Source organism: Eschrichtius robustus, chromosome 8, assembly GCF_028021215.1.
Source record: "Eschrichtius robustus isolate mEscRob2 chromosome 8, mEscRob2.pri, whole genome shotgun sequence".
Lineage (NCBI taxonomy): Eukaryota > Metazoa > Chordata > Mammalia > Artiodactyla > Eschrichtiidae > Eschrichtius > Eschrichtius robustus.
In genome coordinates this window covers 114222780-114243073 of record NC_090831.1, presented here as the reverse complement: position 1 = coordinate 114243073, position 20294 = coordinate 114222780, and the positions used below count along the sequence as shown (strand labels likewise).

Sequence of the window (20294 nt, the reverse complement as noted above, 5' to 3'; positions counted from 1 at the left end):
TTATATACCTCAGGAGAAAGGGATATTTAAGATTAACTAGTCTCAAAATAAGCATGTATCTCAGTGGCATCAAATTAGATTCTAAGCTCCCAAGCCAAGATTTTGAAAGGGGTGGATCTATGACCCTTTGTTATTTGCAAACCAGACAACTCAGATACAAAAATCCATGAGCAAGTTCTGTTTAGACTGAATTTAGTTGAAATGAGAATTGTGTGTAAATCTATGGCTAGGAAAATATATTATAGTCTCCTGATTACTCTTGGCAGTGCTCACTGTAGCCCCTTACAACCTATTCCGGAAGTATTTACATTTTAGTTGTCTAAGTAGAAGGCCTAGTAGAGTCTCAGGAAACATTGTTTATTAGCAATAACAATGCTCTTCTCTTTTTCTTCTTGCTCCTCCCCCATCCCCCCCTCTGGATTTTGCTTTCTCCACTTTTCAACTTCCTTGATTTCCCCTTCCCTTTCTAATCTCACATCTTTGTCTCATCCCTTTTTCACTCCTTCTGTCCGCTTCAGTTACCTTTCCTTCGTCCTGGGGTACTTATTGCCTTGGTTCTGTGTATATTATTGATGCTTACCCACCTCAGTTCCATGTCCCTTTCCTATTGGCATGTATATGTCTCCCTCCAAAACCAAGTTCTGAAACCACATATTGATAACTCACGGTATGTGATAGAAAGTAAGCATTTGTGAATTACAGAGTGAGACATGTTAATAAATAATGAATTAGGAGAAAGTTGGGCTCTATGGGATGCTTTTGTTGTAAAATTTTGTCCCATTTTCATAAATTGATACTTGGAGGTGATAAATACATTTTCTTTTTCATTGGGAGGCGTGAACCAAGAGTAGAAAGCTGTTCTTGTGTGAAATAAACATCGGATCGAACTATAAATTAATCCCCAATGATAATCATGGGAGGACTGGAACAAATTTAATTCTGTTTTTACTCTTCTCTTGCAGATATTGTGCTGGCACAATGCCTTGGGGGAACCCAGGAGATCACCATGACTTTGAACCTCAGCGTCATGATGATGGTTATATTGAAGTCATTGGATTCACCATGGCCTCTTTGGTGGGCAATGCATCTATGTTATTAAAGTGAAATGTACTTTAGTCAGAGTTAGACTTTACTATTCATTTTACAGGACCTTGGTATAATGTTCTTTCCTGGCTTATCAACTCACAAACTTTATGCAATGTAGAGTTGCTAGGGGAAGACAAAAACAAAAAGTGATTCTTCATGTCACTAAAAAAATTGATGCATATTTTTTGTTTAAACTTCAAAGATAAATGAATATTATGTGTTAATTATCCTGATGAATTTTCTACCAGAATGAAGTGGAAAGTTTTCATGCTAATTAAAAAGCATTATGCCACAGACATATCCTAGCATTGATGCAGAAACCTTGCCATTTGATACTTTTTTGGTTTGCTGAGTACTTGAGTGCTTAGATAAAAAACAAAGTGGTCATTTGCATTCGTCTCCATCTTGCCTGCTTAAGCATAAGGTGGGCATCTACCTTATCACAAAATACCTGAATATAGAAAAACATCATTGTCGTGACATTAATGAATACTCAGTTGCACAGTATCGAGATCACCTTGCATTTTAATTTTGTTTGCTGGTATTAAAAAAGTAAACGTATAGTATAAGGTCAGTTTCAAGCAGGTTTTAGCCATGTGTTTCAACTTATTATTGAATGATGAGGAAACCAATTAAAAAGTTTGCTTATCATTTTATCTGGTGTAAATCAGGCCACACTATCAGTTTGTAAAGCAAATTAAAATAAAGCTTCTACTTGCACTTGGCTAGCACTTGGTTTGTGCCATACCTTATGCCTCAAAGCAAGAAGGTTGTATTTCTTGTCCTGAACAACCCAAAACAACTCTTTTTCACTCATCTTGTGGATTCCAAGTGACTTTTCCTCCATCACCTCGAATTAGTGAGATTTAACAGAATACCCTATTGTGAGTATGGCAAGAATGTCCATCGCCTGAGATGGTGGTGCTGCTCGTTACATGTGCCATGTCTACAATGAAATGGCCGTTAGGTGTAAAAGATTGCTCTAGGATTGATCTAATTTTCAGAGTTGTAGCTCATCTATAGCTCTTTCTCTCCAAAGGTCTTTATGCTAACTATAGGTAAAGACTCAGCCAAGAGCAAATAGGAATAAGTCCAGGTAGGGTATGTGCCAGGGAGAATTCTTGGAGGTGCCCAAGACAAACCTGGCCACATGTGTTTTACTCATTCATTTATTCACTAATCCAGTGGCCATGTATTGAATGTTTACCGTGTGTGAGAGCTTCCTAGTCCTGGCTGTGTGGTAGAAGGCTGTCAGGGAATGACTAAGAGAAGATGATCCCTTACCTAGGCTTGGGAGGGCAGGGAGAATATTAAGACACTTTCCCATTGCTCCCAAGATCAAAATCTAAATCTTTATCACAAAATTGAGTTTCTCTCTGATTCTCCATCCTTTCCCACTACCCTCTTTGTTTTCTAGCTCGTTGCCTCTCAAGCCAAGTATAGCTTTGGACATCCCTTGCTTCTTTTGTACCACAGGGACACTGCATCTGCTGCCTCTCTCTCAAATGTTCTTTACCCCTTCATCTTCTATAACTTTTCAGTCTGTATCTGTGTCAGGTTCTTTTTATAGTCTTTTTTTGGTTTGGGTTGTTTCTGCTTACAATTATATAATTAAAGTCTGAACAAGAAGGAGATGGCAGAGTGAAACTGGGTAATTAGAGGAGAATTTAATGGAGGGACTCTTTACAAATAGTGCGCTAGGTTTATGAGAAGCAACAGTGGATGGTGTTGTATTCCTGAGCTAAAGGTGCAAAGGCAGGGAAGCAGTCAGTTGTACCAGAAAGAGAACTATTTGGGAAAGACCACCTGTTAGGAGTAGTATTTGCTAAGTGAAAACAGCCATCCAGTGCCAGCCTGGCAGGGAGAGGGTCAGGGACATCAATACAATTCTTGCCCTCCAGATCTTCTGCTGTTGTCTCCCTCTGGAGAAGTCTAACAGAAGCTGGAGGACAAGGGAGCCATTAATACATTCTAAATGGGTCAGTTTCACAGGACAAAAAGGAGCGCAGGGAAGGGGTGGAGTGCTGGGTGGGAGTGGCAGATGGTCGGTATCCCTCACTCCAGTGTATCTCTGGTACACAGCAGAGAGCCTGATACCTGTAACTGGCAACGAGTAAATGTGACAGGATGAATGAATTTTGCCAGGAGAAGAAGAATGGACTTGGCATTCTGGAAAAAGGGAAATTTATATACACTTGGTAGTATTAGAGATCATGTTCCTCTGTGGAGACAACAGTTAGTCTTACGTAGCGTAAAGGTAGGTGAAAAGTGAGGGTGATGTAGGTGATGCTGGAGAGGCAGGCAGGGGTGAGATCACAAAGCGCATTAGAGAATTTATCTAGGAGTTTTGACTTTGAGGAATTAGTAAAGTGTGTTTTTTCTTTATTAAAAAAAATATTTTTTAACACCTTTATTGGAGTATAATTGCTTTACAATGGTGTGTTAGCTTCTGCTGTATCAAAAAGTGAATCAGCTATATGTATACATATATCCCCATATCCCCTCCCTCTTGCATCTTCCTATCCCACCCCCTAGGTGGTCACAAAGCACCGAGCTGATCTCCCTGTGCTATGCAGCTGCTTCCCACTAGCTATCTATTTTACATTTGGTAGTGTATATATGTCCATGCCACTCTCTCACTTTGTCCCAGCTTACCCTTCCCCCTGCCTGTGTCCTCAAGTCCATTCTCTACGTCTGCGTCTTTATTCCTGTCCAGCCCCTAGGTTCATCAGAACCATATTCTTTTTTAGAGTCCATATATATGTGTTAGCATATGATATTTATTTTTCTCTTTCTGACTGACTTCACTCTGTATGACTGACTCTAGGTCCATCTGTCTCACTACAAATAACTCAATTTCATTTTTTATGGCTGAGTAATATTTCATTGTATATACGTGCCATATCTTCTTTATCCATTCATCTGTCGATGGACACTTAGGTTGCTTCCATGTCCTGGCTATTGTAAATATTGCTGCAATGAACATTGTGGTACATGACCCTTTTTGAATTATGGTTTTCTCAGGGTATATGCCCAGTAGTGGGATTGCTGGGTCATATGGTAGTTTGACTTTTAGTTTTATAAGGAACCTCCATATTGTTCTCCATAGGGGCTGTATCAATTTACGTTCCCACCAACAGTACAAGAGGGTTCCCTTTTCTCCACACCCTCTCCAGCATTTATTGTTTGTAGATTTTTTGATGATGGCCATTCTGACTGGTGTGAGGTGATACCTCATTGTAGTTTTGATTTGCATTTCTCTAATGATTAGTGATGCTGAGCATCCTTTCATGTGTCTGTTGGCCATCTGTATGTCTTCTTTGCAGAAATGTCTATTTAGGTCTTTGCCCATTTTTGGATTGGGTTGTTTATTTTTTTGATATTGAGCTGCATGAACTGCTTGTATATTTTGGAGGTTAATCCTTTGTCAGTTGCTTCGTTTGCAAATATTTTCTCCCATTCTGAGAGTTGTCTTTTTGTCTTGTTTATGGTTTTCTTTGCTGTGCAAAAGCTTTTAAGTTTCATTAGGTCCCATTTGTTTATTTTTGTTTTTATTTACCTTTCTCTAGGAGGTGGATCAAAAAGGATCTTTCTGTGATTTATGTCATAGAGTGTTCTACCTATGTTTTCCTCTAAGAGTTTGATAGTCTCTGGCCTTACGTTTAGGTCTGTAATCCATTTTGAGTTTATTTTTGTGTATGGTATTAAGGAATGTTCTAATTTCATTCTTTTACATGTAGCTATCCAGTTTTCCCAGCACCACTTATTGAAGAGGCTGTCCTTTCTCCACTGTATATTCTTGCCTCCTTTATCAAAGATAAGGTGACCATATGTACGTGGGTTTGTCTCTGGGCTTTCTATCCTGTTCCATTGATCTATATTTCTGTTTTTGTGCCAGTACCATACTGTCTTGATTACTGTAGCTTTGTAGTGTAGTCTGAAGTCCAGGAGCTTGATTCCTCCAGCTCGTTTTTCTTTCTCAAGATTGCTTTGGCTCTTTGGGGTCTTTTGTGTTTCCATACAAATTATGAAATTTTTTGTTCTAGTTCTGTGAAAAATACCATTGGTAGTTTGATAGAGATTGCACTGAATCTGTAGATTGCTTTGGGTAGTAGAGTCATTTTCACAATGTTGATTCTTCCAATCCAAGAACATGGTATATCTCTCCATCTGTTTGTATCATCTTTAATTTCTTTCATCACTGTCTTATAGTTTTCTGCATACAGGTCTTTTGTCTCCTTAGGTAGGTTTATTCCCAGGTATTTTATTCTTTTTGTTGCAATTGTAAATGGGAGTGTTTCCTTAATTTCTCTTTCAGATTTTTCATCATTAGTGTATAGGAATGCAAGAGATTTCTGTGCATTAATTTTGTATCCTGCTACTTTACCAGATTCATTGATTAGCTCTAGTAGTTTTCTGGTAGCATCTTTAGGATTCTCGATGTATAGTATCATGTCATCTGCAAACAGTGACAGCTTTTCTTCTTCTTTTCCAAATTGGATTCCTTTTATTTCTTTTTCTTCTCTGATTGATGTAGCTAAAACTTCCAAAACTGTATTGAATAGTAGTGGTGAGAGTGGGCAACCTTGTCTTGTTCCTGATCTTAGTGGAAATGGTTTCAGTTTTTCACCATTGAGAGTGATGTTGGCTGTGGGTTTGTCATATATGGCCTTTTTTATGTTGAGGTAAGTTCCCTCTATGCCTACTTTCTGGAGGATTTTTATCATAAATGGGTGTTGAATTTTGTCAAAAGCGTTTTCTGCATCTATTGAGATTATCATATGGTTTTTATTCTTCAGTTTGTTAATATGGTGTATCACACTGATTGGTTTCTGTATATTGAAGAATCTTTACATTCCTGGGATAAACCCCACTTGATCATGGTGTATGATCCTTTTAATGTGCTGTTGGATTCTGTTTGCTAGTATTTTGTTGAGGATTTTTGCATCTATGTTCATCAGTGATACTGGCCTGTAGTTTTCTTTTTTTGTGACATCTTTGTCTGGTTTTGGTATCAGGGTGATGGTGGCCTCATAGAAAGAGTTTGGGAGTGTTCCTCCCTCTGCTATATTTTGGAAGAGTTTAAGAAGGATAGGTGTTAGCTCTTCTCTAAATGTTTGATAGAACTCGCCTGTGAAGCCGTCTGGCCCTGGGCTTTTGTTTGTTGGAAGAATTTTAATCAGTTTCAATTTCAGTGCTTGTGATTAGTCTGTTTATATTTTCTATTTCTTCCTGGTTCAGTCTCAGAAGGTTGTGCTTTTCTAAGAATTTGTCCATTTTTTCCAGGTTGTCCATTTTAGTGGCATACAGTTGCTTGTAGTAATCTCTCATGATTCTTTGTATTTCTGCAGTGTCAGTTGTTACTTCTCCTTTTTCATTTCTAATTCTATTGATTTGAGTCTTTTCCCTTTTTTTCTTGATGAATCTGGCTAATGGTTTATCACTTTTGTTTATCTTCTCAAAGAACCAGCTTTTAGTTTTATTGATCTTTGCTATCATTTCCTTCACTTCTTTTTTTTTTTTTTTAAATTTATTTATTTATTTTTGGCTGTGTTGGGTCTTCGTTTCTGTGCGAGGGCTTTCTCCAGTTGCGGCAAGCGGGGGCCACTCTTCATCGCGGTGCGCGGGCCTCTCACTGTCGTGGCCTCTCCCGTTGCGGAGCACAGGCTCCAGACGCGCAGGCTCAGTAGTTGTGGCTCACGGGCCTAGTTGCTCCGCGGCATGTGGGATCTTCCCAGACCAGGGCTCGAACCCGTGTACCCTGCATCGGCAGGCAGATTCTCAACCACTGCGCCACCAGGGAAGCCCTCCTTCACTTCTTTTTCATTTATTTCTGATCTGATCTTTATGATTTCTTTCCTTCTGCTAACTTTGGGTTTTTTTGTTCTTCTTTCTCTAATTGCTTTAGGTGTAAGGTTAGGTTGTTTATTTGAGGTTTTTCTTGTTTTTTGAGGTAGGATTGTATTGCTATAAACTTCCCTCTTAGAACCGGTTTTGCTGCATCCCATAGGTTTTGGGTCATCGTGTCTCCATTGTCATTTGTTTTTAGGTATTTTTTGATTTCCTCTTTGATTTCTTCAGTGATTGCTTGGTTATTTAGTAGTGTATTGTTTAGCCTCCATGTGTTTGTATTTTTTACAGTTTTTTTCCTGTAATTGATATCTAGTCTTATAGTGTAGTGGCCAGAAAAGATACTTGATATGATTTCAATTTTCTTAAATTTACCAAGGCTTGATTTGTGACCCAAGATATGCTCTATCCTGGAGAACGTTCCATGAGCACGTGAGAAGAAAGAGTATTCTGTTGTTTTTGGATGGAATGTCCTCTAAATATCAATTAAGTCCATCTTGTTTAATGTGTCATTTATAGCTTATGTTTCCTTATTTATTTTCATTTTGGATGGTTTGTCCATTGGTGAAAGTGGGGTGTTAAAGTCCCCTACTATTATTGTACTACTGTCAATTTCCCCTTTTATGGCTGTTAGCATTTGCCTTATGTATTAAGGTGCTCCTATGTTGGGTGCATAAATATTTACAATTGTTATATCTTCTTGGATTGATCCCTTGATCATTATGTAGTGTCCTTCTTTGTCTCTTGTAATAGTCTGTATTTTAAAGTCTATTCTGTCTGATATGAGAATGGCTACTCCAGCTTTATTTGCTTTCCATTTGCATGGAATATCTTTTTCCATCCCCTCACTTTCAGTCTGTACATGTTCCTAGGTCTGAAGTGGGTCTCTTGTAGGCAGTGTATATACAGTTCTTGTTTTTGTATCCATTCAGCCAGTCTATGTCTTTTGATTGGAGCATTTAATCCATTTACATTTAAGGTAATTATCAATACTTATGTTCCTATTACCATTTTCTTAATAGTTTTGGGTTTGTTTTTGTAGGTCTCTTCCTTCTCTTGTGTTTCCTGCCTAGAAAAGTTCCTTTAGCATTTGTTGAAAAGCTGGTTTGGTGGTGCTGAATTCTCATAGCTTTTGCTTGTCTGTAAAGATTTTAATTTCTCCATTGAATCTGAATGAGATCCTTGCTGGGTACAGTAATCTTGCTTGTAGGTTTTACCCTTTCATCACTTTAAATATGTCCTCCCACACCCTTCTGGCTTGCAGAATTTCTGCTGAAAGAGCAGCTGTTAACCTTATGGGGATTCCCTTGTATGTTATTTGTTGGTTTTCCCTTGCTGCTTTTAATATTTTTTCTTTGTATTTAATTTTTGATAGTTTGATTAATATATGTCTTGGCATGTTTCTCCTTGGATTTATCCTGTATGGGACTCTCTGCACTTCCTGGACTTGATTGACTATTTCCTTTCCCATATTAGGGAAGTTTTCAACTATAATCTCTTCAAATATTTTCACAGTCCCTTTATTTTTCTCTTCTTCTGGGACCCCTATAATTTGAATGTTGATGAATTTAATGTTGTCCCACAGGTCTCTGAGACTGTCCTTAATTCTTTTTTCTTTATTCTGCTTTTTGGTAGTTATTTCCACTATTTTATCTTCCAGGTCACTTATCCTTTCTTCTGTCTCAGTTATTCTGCTATTGATTCCTTCTAGAGAATTTTTAATTTCATTTATTGTGTTGTTCATCATTGTTTGTTTGCTCCATAGTTCTTCTAGGTCCTTGTTAAATGTTTCTTGTATTTTCTCCATTCTATTTCCAAGATTTTGGATCATCTTTACTATCATTACTGTGAATTCTTTTTCAGGTAGACTGCCTATTTCCTCTTCATTTGTTTGGTCTGGTGGGTTTTTACCTTGCTCCTTCATCTGCTGTGTATTTCTCTGTCTTCTCATTTTGCTTAACTTACTGTGTTTGGGGTCTCCTTTTTGCAGGCTGCAGGTTTGTAGTTTCCGTTGTTTTTGGTGTCTTCCCCCCATGGGTGAGGTTGGTTCAATGGGTTGTGTAGGCTTCCTGGTGGAGGGGAGTGGTGCCTGTGTTCTGATGGATGAGGCTGGATCTTGTCTTCCTGCTGGGCAGGACCGCGTCCGGTGGTGTGTTTTTGGGTTTCTGTGAACTTATTGTGATTTTTGGCAACCTCTCTGCTAATGGGTGTGGTTGTGTTCCTGTCTTGCTAGTTGTTTGGCATGGGGTGTCCAGCACTGGAGCTTGCTGGTCATTGAGTGGAGCTGGGTCTTAGCGTTGAGATGGAGATCTCTCGGAGATCTCTTGCCAATTGATATTACAAGGGGCTGGGAGGTCTCTGGTGGACCAATGTCCTGAACTCAGCTCTCCCACCTCAGAGGCTCAGGCCTGACACCTGGCTGGAGCACGAAGACCCTGTCAGCCACACGGCTGGGTCATCCTGGAGAAGATGGACTGAAGCCAGGAGAAAGCTAGAGGATGGGAGACCTGTCAGAAGGCTTGTTTGATGAAATCAGGCAAAGGTTGGTGACATTCTGTACCCAGGCTCTACTTGCAAAGGGGAAAGGGGTGCCTTGGGAAGCTGATCACACGCTTCCACCTAAAGTGTGTTTTAAAAATAAATACTTGTTATGGGAAAAGTTCAGTGTAAAAACAGACAGTATATTGGACCCTCATGCACCATCTTTTAGCCTCTGTAATTATCAGTTCATGGACAATTTTATTTCTGTCCCCAGCTATGATCTCCTGTCTTATATTATTTTGAAGTAAATCCCAGATATTATGTCATTTTACCCATGAAATTTTCTGAATGTGTTTTTAAAAGGTAAGACTTTCTTTTATGGATACAATCACAACATGTTATCACAAAAATTAAAATAATAGCTTCTGAATATCACTAAATACTCAGTATTCAAATTTTTAATTGTCTTGCAGATGTCATTTGTTTTCTTATGCTCTGTTTGTTTTCATCAGGATTCAGATAAAATGCATTCACTATGATTGGTTGGTATGACACTTAAGTCTCTGTAGGTTCCCACCCACCCATCTCTCTCTCTCTCCTGTTTTCCCCTTCATTTATTTATTAAAGAAACCAGGCTATTTGTCCTGTACTGTGCTGATAACATCCCCGAAGTCTCAATGACGTGTTCTCCTCTCTTCCCTGTTTCCGCTAAGTTGATAGTTGGATATAGATTCATCAGACACATTTTTTCCCAGATCTCTTTTGTAAGTAGTGTTTTATTCTTCCAAAAGAGGATATGTAATGTCTTTTTCTCTCTCTCTCTCTCTTTCTCTCTCTCTGGTTAACAGTCTTTGACAATCAATGTCTGCATCCAGGAATCATGAGTGGTTGCAAAATTGTGATATTCTACTTCTATCCTTCTTCATTTATTAACTGGAATATGTCTCTAAAGAGAAATTTTTTTCTATTCCTACTGTTTGGTTACTTAGTTATACAGTTTGTTTCAGAGAAGCAGGATAAATGGTTCTTTTATATATACATTTTCAAAATAATAAGTTAGTTCACTAGCATCTTTTGATGGTGACTGTGGTTTGGAAGTGGCATCCAATTTTGGGAGCTACTCCCGTGAAGAGTTTGCGTCTGTATACCTTCCCCTTGAATCTAGGTGGGCTTACAAATACTTGGCAAATAGAGTACAGTGGAATTGATGCTGTGTAACTTTTGAGACTGGATCATTAAATGCCATGCAGCATATGGAAAATATGGGCAATATTGATGGTCTCTAATTAACAGGAGTTTTGTAAATTCAAGGTAATACTTATTTAAAATGTCTCACTGCTCTCATTCATTCTATGTCGGTCATGAATATTTATTGAATAGTTGTTGAATCCACAAATACTTATTGAATCCATAAATGATACTCTGCTAGGTAAAATAGTTACAGAATGAACCAGTAGAAAAGCTGTGTCCTCAGGATGCCCACAGTTCATGTTGTGGGGGGAGATGAAGAAAGAAATGAGCAGTAACAGTCTGACGTAAATTCTAGGAGAAAGGCATGTGTGACGATAGAAAGGAGAACCGTGTTTACAAACTGGGGAGATCAGCAAAAATTTCACAGAGGAGGCAGGAGTCTCTATGGGTGAGATGGCCAAGTGGCTGCTCCCCTAGAGGGATCAGCCTAAGAGGGCATGGAAGCCAGGAGAACTACTAGTGGTGGCTCAGAGTGATGATACAAATGGTGAATAAAGGGCAGAAGGAGTTGGGGTTTTATAATTTGTTGTTTTGTTTTAACTGTTATTGGGAGGTTGCAGCAGATGGCATGAGACAGGATCAGATTTGTTGCTTAGAGAAGTTATCTGGATGTCAGTGTGAAAGGTGACCAGAATCTTAACTTCTGGAGACAGATGGACAAATCAGGACATTGGTACCAAAGTCCAGGTGAAGAGATGAGGAGATCTGAAAGCCTGAAGAAAGACAGTGGTGATGAAGATAAAAGGGGTTGGTGAATTCAAGAGTTATTGATACGGACTTATTGTGAAGGGTGAGAAAGGAGTATCAGCGAATGCCGGGTGGCCAGCATAGGCAAAGGGAGAATATATTATATGCGATAGAAAATATAAAAGACAGGTAATAGTGTCAAAAAATGAAGTCTGTTTTATATAAGTTAAAATTGAAACCCCTGTGAGACATCTAAGAAGATACAGAAATGTGCAGTTTGAAATATATGTTTAGAGCTCAGGAGATCCCTCTAGGTCAGGAGAGAGTATTTAGGGGGGGTCTATCAAGTCCTTTTGTCTCCCATCCCATCATTAGTAGGAAAAAGAGGAAAATAATAGATGGGAGTTGGTGTAGAGAAAATGGAATAGTAAAATTATTAAATGTAGATGATACTGCACAATTTTGAACATCCCATGTTCTTTAAATAATATTGCTCGATATTCACACACATCTTACCTTCCTATTCATATAGCAGACACTATTGTATTTTTTTTTTTACTCAGTAATGAAAGCACTTTATTTTCAGCCCTTCAATTTCACATGCCTTGAAACTATTACGTTTCTAAGAAGGTAAATTATTTGAAAACTCACACATCTGTGTAAGATGATTATATAAACAGAAGAGTGTAGTTACTTGGGTAAAAGTATATGTATTTTTGTGTATTTAAATTATTCAGAGTGGTGCTTTAAGAGAGAGTTGAAATAGAATTACTAGAATGGGAGAAAAGATTGTTTCTTTTAGACTTTATCTTGTAATTGCACATTTCAAAGCAGAAGTATTCAATTCATTTTACTGGTTGAAATGCATTCCTGTTAATTAAGATGATTCTTCGTTGGGTGCTTGGTAACCTGATTAGCTTTTTGGATTCTACACAGACCATAATCAGACCCTATCAGTAAATCAGTTGTATTTACTTCTGCCACAATTTTCTGCCATTACAGTTGTGAAGGGCCTTTCATGTTGAGTCTGTTTCTAAGTAATCTAAAACTTTTCAAGACAGTTCAAAGCATTATTCAGATGGAGGAACTGGGAGCCTAATTTGCTATATGGTATGTAATCCAAAGATTTCAGTCTCCTGAACTTTAAGGAAAGCATAGCCCGCTTTCTTTTTGTTAATTGAAACTAAAATATGTAGGCTGTTTGATATGTATGAATTAGAAAAGCAAAAGGTTATTCGGTGAGAAAAGTTACATAGAGAAACTCCCAGGGTTGAAGTTGTACACATACCAGATAATCCTTTTTTTTTTTTTTTTTTTTAGAAAAAAGTAATATTAAATGTTTATTTTGATAACACATGTAAGTATAAGAACTAAAACTATTACTCAGAATCACATGATCCGTAACTAACTATATTTATATTTTGATGTGTTCCCTTTCAATTGCTTTATTTCCATGTTTTTAAATATATAGGGAATCATATTATAAGTAAATCCTACTCTTTCATTGTGTAACTATGTCTCATATTATATAATAATTATTCCTTTATGAAAAGCTTCCTTTATGGAACTTTTAGCTTTCTCAATGTTTGGTGGTATAAAACACTCCTGTAATTAACATAATGTTTATAAACCACAGTTAACATTTCAAATTATTTTCTTATGTCAAATCCCCAGGAGAGAAATGACTGATTCAATGGCATAAACATTTTAAAGACTCTTAATAGAAGACTGCTTTCTAGAAATTTTGTACTGTTTACTTGCCCAACAGCAATGTCTAAGAATACCTGATGGGAAGTGATAGGAATTTAATACCCTACAGGTTCTGAAAATGTGTTCATGGATAGAGACAAAAAGCTATTATATTACACTTGATGAAACAGAATGAGAGGATAAAATTACATCCCTAGAAAGAAAGAAATTATGTATGTTTTATACAGTCAATTATGTCCAACAAAAAAATGAGAGTAAGACATGTTGTTTATCTTTATTGTTACCTTTTGTCTTTTTGGTTTTTTTAAAAATGTCTGTATTTTTTGCATATTTTGATGGGCTGTTTATCTTTTATTGTTGAATTGCAGGTACTGTTTATATATTCTGAATACAAGTCTTTTGACAGATATATTTAGTGCAAATATGTTCTCAGTTTATTTTTATCTTTTTATTTTTTTAATGTTTCTTTTGATCGGCAGAAGTTTAAACATTCTTATGAATTCCAGTTTTAGGAGGTAGGCATATTTCATGCTAGAGCTTTTTGTGTCCTTCTTAAATTATTACTTACTCCAGGAAAGGTTGGGAAGATATTCTCCTTTGTTTTCTTCTTGAAGATTTATAGTTTTAGCTTTTATGTATAAGTATGTGATTCAGCTCAAATTCTTGTGTATTCTGCAAAGTAGCTTCAAGATTCATTTTTAAAAATACAATTATCCAAAACTTTGCAAGTTTCTCAATAACATCATGAGAGGTGAAATAAAAGAATCTTATTCATGATTTTTAAAAATACATTTATCCAGTTTTTTTCCAGCACTATTTGTTGAGTAGACTTTCCTTTTCTATAGAATTGTCTTGGTGCCTTTGCCTCTTGATTGTATGTGGGTCTTCTTCTGAACTCTATTCTGTTTCATTGATTTGTTTATCCTTGTGCCACTTCCACACTGTTTTGATTGCTATAGATTTATTGTAAGTCTTCAACCTGGTAATATGAATCATTTCACTTTGCTTTTCTAAGGGTGTTAGGGTTATTCTGCATCTTTTGAATTTGTGTATAGATTTTAGAATTAGTTTGTGTCTACATAAAACTGTTTGGATTTTAATTGGGATTGCATTGAATCTATAGGTAAATTTAGGGAGCATTGGCATATTAACATTATTGAATGTTCCAATCTACAAGCATGATATATTTCTCCATTTATTTAGGTGTTCTTTAATTTCTCTTAGCAGTCTTTTATAGTTTCAGTGCAGTTTTCAGGTCCTTGCATACCTTTTGTTAAATTCATTCCTAAGTATTTTAAATAGTATGATTTTAAATTTCACATGTAATTATTATTGCTAATATATAGAAATAACTGATGTTTATGTGTACACACACGTAGATATTTACTTATTGACTTTGTCTTGCAGCTTTGCTAAATTCACTCATTAGTTCTAGTAGTTTTTGATATATACCTTAGGTTTTTCTGTATACATAATTGTGTGGTCTGTGACTAGGACAGTTTTATTTCCTTACACACCGATTTATTTTTCTTGCCTTATTGAATGAGCTTGCAATATGTTGAATAACTGTGGTAAGAATGAACATGCTTGCCTTCTTCCCGATTATAGGAGGAAGCATTCCATATCTCCTCATGAGGTATGCTGTTTGGTTGTTGTTGTTTTTATAAAAGCCCTTTATGTAATTAAGTAATTATGAGTCTATGTCAGTTTTCTGAGAGTTTTTTTAAGTCACAAATGAGTGATGTATTTAATCAAATGCTTTTTTTAAATATATGGAAGTGACCTGATTTTCTCCTTTATTTTCTTTATGTCATAAATTCCACTGATTTTTTTAAAAAAAATTACTCAGTTTGCATTTCTAAGTTAAGCCTCACTTGATGTATTATCATTTTTTATATGCTGGATTCAATTTACTAATATTTTATTAAGCATTTTTGTGACTGATTATGAAAGATATTGGTCTATAAATTTATTTTCTTGAACTATCCTTTATGGGTTTTGATATCAAGGTTATGCTGGCCCCATAAATTGAGATAGGAATTGTCTGCTTTCTGAAAGAATTTGTATAAGATTGGTATTATGTTTTTCCTTAAGTATTTCATAGAATTTCCTAAAGAACTGTCTGGGCTTGAGATTTCTTTGAGGCAAGAATAGATATAGAATTATTCACATTTTCTATTTCTTCTTCAGTCAGTTTTACTAAGTTGAATTTTTCAAGGAATTTGTCCACTTAATTGAAATTGTTAAGTCTATTGGCATAAAGTTGTTCACAGTGTTCTCTTATTATTTTTTTAATGTCTGTAAAATCCCCTCCTTTATTCTTGATACAAGTAATTTGTTACAGACCTTTTTCTCTTATAATTTCAATTTTTCTCCCCTATTTTGTGCTATTTTTTTCATGTATTACACTTGGACATACATATAAACCCCACATTTCAATATTGATATTTTTGCTTTAAGCAGTCAGTTGTTTTTTGAAGACATTAAGAGGTGAAAGAACAGTTCATAGTCTTTTATGTATACCCACATATTCACCATTTCCAGCTTTCTTCATTTCTTTCTGTTGATCAAAGATTTCATCTGGTATCATTTTGCTTGAGTTTGAAAGATTTCCTTTAGCATTTCTTATAGTACAGTTCTCTTGGCAGTAAATAATTTCAAATTTAATTTTTCTGAAATGTCTTTATTTTATCCTCATTTTTTTGAACTATACTTTTATGAATATAGAATACTGGATTGACTGGTTTGTTTGTTGGCTTCTTCCAGCACTTTAAATATGTTGTTTCATTTTCTTCAGGCCTCCATGTTTTAAGGATGAACAGTCAGGTATCATTTGTATCATTATTCCCCTGTTTATGTCCTTTTTCTCTGTTTTTGAGACTTTTTTCTTTTAGTTTTACGCCTCTATGTGTTTGTTTTACTTTTCTGTCGCTGCTGTAAGCAAATTACCATGAACAGTGGTTTAAGACCACACAAATGTAATACCATACAGTTTGGGAGATCAGAAGTCTAAGATGGATGGTTGGGCTGTGTTTCTTCCAGAGACTCTGGGGAAGAACCCACTTCCTTGTCTTTTTCAGCTTGTTGAGGTGGCCTCCTTTTCCTGGCTCATGGCCCCGCCTCACTCTGACCTCTGCTTCTATACTCACCTCTTGTTCTCTGACTCTCCTGCCTCCCTTCTTCACTTATAAGGACCTTTGTGATGACATCAGGGCCCCCTCCCACAGATAATCCAAAATAATCTCCAATGTCAACATCCTTAATGTAATCATACCAGAAAGGGCTCTTTTGCCTTGTACGGTTTTCATAGTTTCTGGGCATTAGAATGTGGGCATATTTTTCCTGGGTGTTGTAGTGGGCATTATTCTAACTTCCACATGGTTTTCTTTGTATTTATCCTGTTTTAGGTTCATTGATCTTTTTGGAACTGAAGGTTGACCTTTTTTTTTTTTCCTACAAATTTGGAATATTTTCATCCGTGTATTTTCTGCTCCATCCTTTTCCTCTCCTTCTGGCATTCAATTATGTGTACTTTAGATGGCTTGCGATTGCCTCATGGGTCTTGGGAAAAAAAATAAAACATTTTAGTCTCTGTTTTTCAGATTATATAATTTGTATTGCTCTGTTTTCATGTTCACTGACCCCTTTTTGCAGTGTCCAATTTGCTCTTAAGTCCATTCAGTGATCATTTCAAAAAATTTTTCTTCCTCACGGATCACATCTTCTTGCTTCTTTGCGTGTCTAATACGATTGATTATATGCTGGGTAGATGACATATTGTACGGAGTCTGGCTTTTCTTTTATTGTGACCTAGTTGATACTGTTTCAGCATTATATTCTATTCAGTTCCCTTCTTGCTCCACAAAATCCAAAAACAGTCTAGTGTAAGGGATGGATGCTACTAGCCTAGTGTAAAAAAAAATCAATAGGATGTGTTTCTTCCCAGGTTTATACAAATTTATTTGATCCCAGGATATGTTGTTGATTATATGACTACACTATATTAACTCTGTCATGATATTACAGATTTCAGAGGATTGATTGTTTATGGAAATAGCTTGAAAGCATGAAGATGATTTTTTTCCAACGTGCACCACTGAATTCCAGACTAGATCTCACTGTTGGCAGAGAAGCTGAACAGACCCCTTTTGTGGCTTTTTTGCCTCTCATGAGCTCACCTTAATAGTGAACCTACCTCTATTGAACAAAAATGGAAAAAGACAAAAGTATACAATAAACCCCAGTGAGAAGGAGTACTTAGGTTTCTTCATTATAAGAATCTTCACTTTTTCAAAAAAAAGTTCTTATTCATAGTAAGTATTTAATGATTGCTGGATTAATTTTAATGAGCAGAAGGAAAGTTTTTCAAATAAAGCCTTTCCTTTTTACTGTTCTCTGCTTCATTGTAGGTACTGGCTGGGCATTAGCATACAGCTAATATTGCCAAAGTTAGACGGCATGTCGTAGAATTTGAGAACGTGAAATTATAGGTACAACCTAGAATCCTAAAATGCTAGTGCTAAACAGACCATAGCAGCCTACCGAAACCTCACCACTTAACATATAAAGAAACTGAATCTATGGAATTATTATTATTTTTTTTTTATAAATTTATTTATTTATTTATTTTTGGCTGTGTTGGGTCTTCGTTTCTGTGCGAGGGCTTTCTCTAGTTGCGGCGAGCGGGGGCCGCTCTTCATCACAGTGCGCGGGCCTCTCACTGTCGCGGCCTCTCCCGTTGCGGAGCACAGGCTCCAGACGCGCAGGCTCAGTAGTTGTGGCTCACGGGCCCAGTTGCTCCGCGGCATGTGGGATCTTCCCAGACCAGGGCTCGAACCCGTGTCCCCTGCATTGGCAGGTGGATTCTTAACCACTGCGCCACCAGGAAAGCGCTATGGAATTATTTTTGCCATAAGTGTTACTCATATGGACAATAATTAAGTAAATAGTAATACTATTGCTGGTGGTATTTAGACTGCTTACAGCATGTATTACAGTAGGATTTTAAAATACACCCATGTCCAGAAATCTTAATATTTGATAACATGGAAAAAAGCAATAAAACTTAATGGCATTGCTTCGTGGCAATAAAACAGCTTGTAAAAACTTGTATAGAAAAATATGGATTGAATGATGGTGCCACTGCAAATGACTTAAGTAAAATTTCTCATTTCAGGGACTAGGGTAGGGTGTCAGAGAGGGAAAATATCCCATGTGAGATAGTTCAATTGAGGGAATTTAGTACAGGGGACTAGTTACAGGATGTTAGAAGAACTGAAAAGAGGTAACGCATAGATAGCAATCCATGGATTAGCAACTGCAGAAATTCTCTGCCTCCTCCAGAACTGGAGGGACAAAGGGAGAAGACGGTGTTATCAGCATTCAGGAGCCAGGGCCACTCAGCAGTGGTGGGACATTGGACAAGCGGCCATTGATGGGCTGTGCAGTGAGGGTCATCGGGCAGGAGCTGGGACTCCAGAGAAGGGAATCAGACCACAGGAGTTGAGGTCACTGCTGGGGCTGCCTGTCTGTGCTGGGACCGTAGAGACAGGGGTGGCCTGGGGAGAATGCTTGCCAGTGGGAAATGGAAGCACAGAGGAGAATCAGCCACTGCCAGGGACACTGCTTGAAAAAAGAGAGCTAAGGAGAAATATATACTTGCGCTCTCCTCTCTTTCTACTGGCTAATTTTTATATTAATATTTTTGTTTCTTGCTCCTAGTCCTTTAATATATCTGGGCTTATATTTGTGTATGATGTGAGGTAGAATACTGATTTTATTTTTCTCTATTTTAGTGAGAAATATTCCCAGGACCATTTGCTAAATTATCCATCATTTCTCCAGTAATTTACAATCCCACATCCCACATATTCTGTGTCCTCACACATATGAGTTTATTCTGCTCTCTCTATGCATTTCCTTTGACCTTTATGTCTTTTCTTAAGCAAACACCTTTATTTGAATTACTGTATCTTTGAATATTACATGACTCAATATTCAATAAGGATAATCTATTGTTCTTTATGTTTTCAAAATATTCTCAGCCATTTGTGAACCTTTATTCTTTGAAATTAATTATAGAATCAGTTTGACAAGATTCTTCAAAATAGTATTTCTCATATTCACTTGGAATTACATTGAATTTATGTATTAATTTGGAGGAAATTCATATCATTAGAGTATTAAATTGTCCCATCCATGACTATGGCGTGGTTCTCCATTTCTTTAAGGTTTTTTTTTTATGTGTCCAATAGTTTAAAAATTTTCTGCATAAAAGCCTTATTGCTTTATTGTTTTTGTTGATATTATAGATGACATCCTATTTTTTATTATATTTTTACTTAGTTATTGCTAGAGATGGGGAGCACTTGATTTTTTATGTTGATAGTGTACCTTTCTTACGAGGTTTAATTTTTGGCCTGTGAATTTTCTTGGACTTTTGATGTATAGGATGATATTAGTGGAAATATTACCAGGTTTGCTTTTTTTCTTCCATGGCTTTTTCCTCCAATTTTATTTCCTTGACTTATTATGTTGGTCAAGACCTCCAATACTATGTTGAAAACTTTTGTTACTAGTGGATCATCTTGCCCCTTGAAAGGAATGCTTTGAATTTTCTTTATTCCAAATAATGTTTTCTCTAAGGATTTTGATAGATGACCTTTATCAGGTAAATAAATTGTGTCCTATTCCTAGTTTTCTAACAACTGATCCTAAAAGGCACTGAACTTTATTATTTTTTCTGCATCTTTTGGGATGATAATGTGGTTTATCTCACTTAAACCACAGTATGGTGGAATTATAATAATGTGTTTCTTTTTTATTTTATTTTTATTGAGATATTGTTAATTTATAATGTTGTGTTAGTTTCAAGTGTACAGCAAAGTGTTTCAGTTATACATATATATGTATACAAATATGTTCTTTTTCAGATTCTTTTCCTTTTTAGGTTATTACAAGATAATGAGTATAGTTCATTGTGCTACACAGTAGGTCCTTGTTGTTTACGTGTTTTATATATAGTAGTGGGTATATGTCCATCTCAAACTCCTAATTTATCACCCCTCCCCTGCCCCCCACCTCCGCTATCCCTTTGGTAACCTTAAGTTTGTTTTCTGTGTCTGTGAGTCTATTTCTGTTTTGTAAATAAATTCGTTTTGTACCATTTTTTTAAGATGCCACAAATAAGTGCTATCATATGACATTTGTCTTTCTCTGACTTATTTCAC

General features: G+C 36.5%; 1 protein-coding gene across 2 annotated transcripts in view; it reads left to right on the top strand.

Moving 5' to 3' along the window:
* The window catches only part of DGKI (diacylglycerol kinase iota), a 447792-nt gene that overhangs the window by 277092 nt on the left and 150406 nt on the right, over positions 1-20294 (top strand). For both annotated transcript variants that reach the window (XM_068550116.1, XM_068550115.1), the window contains exon 20: positions 963-1074. In XM_068550116.1, coding sequence (XP_068406217.1) covers positions 963-1074 — 112 coding nt within the window. The remainder of the gene's footprint in view (positions 1-962; positions 1075-20294) is intronic.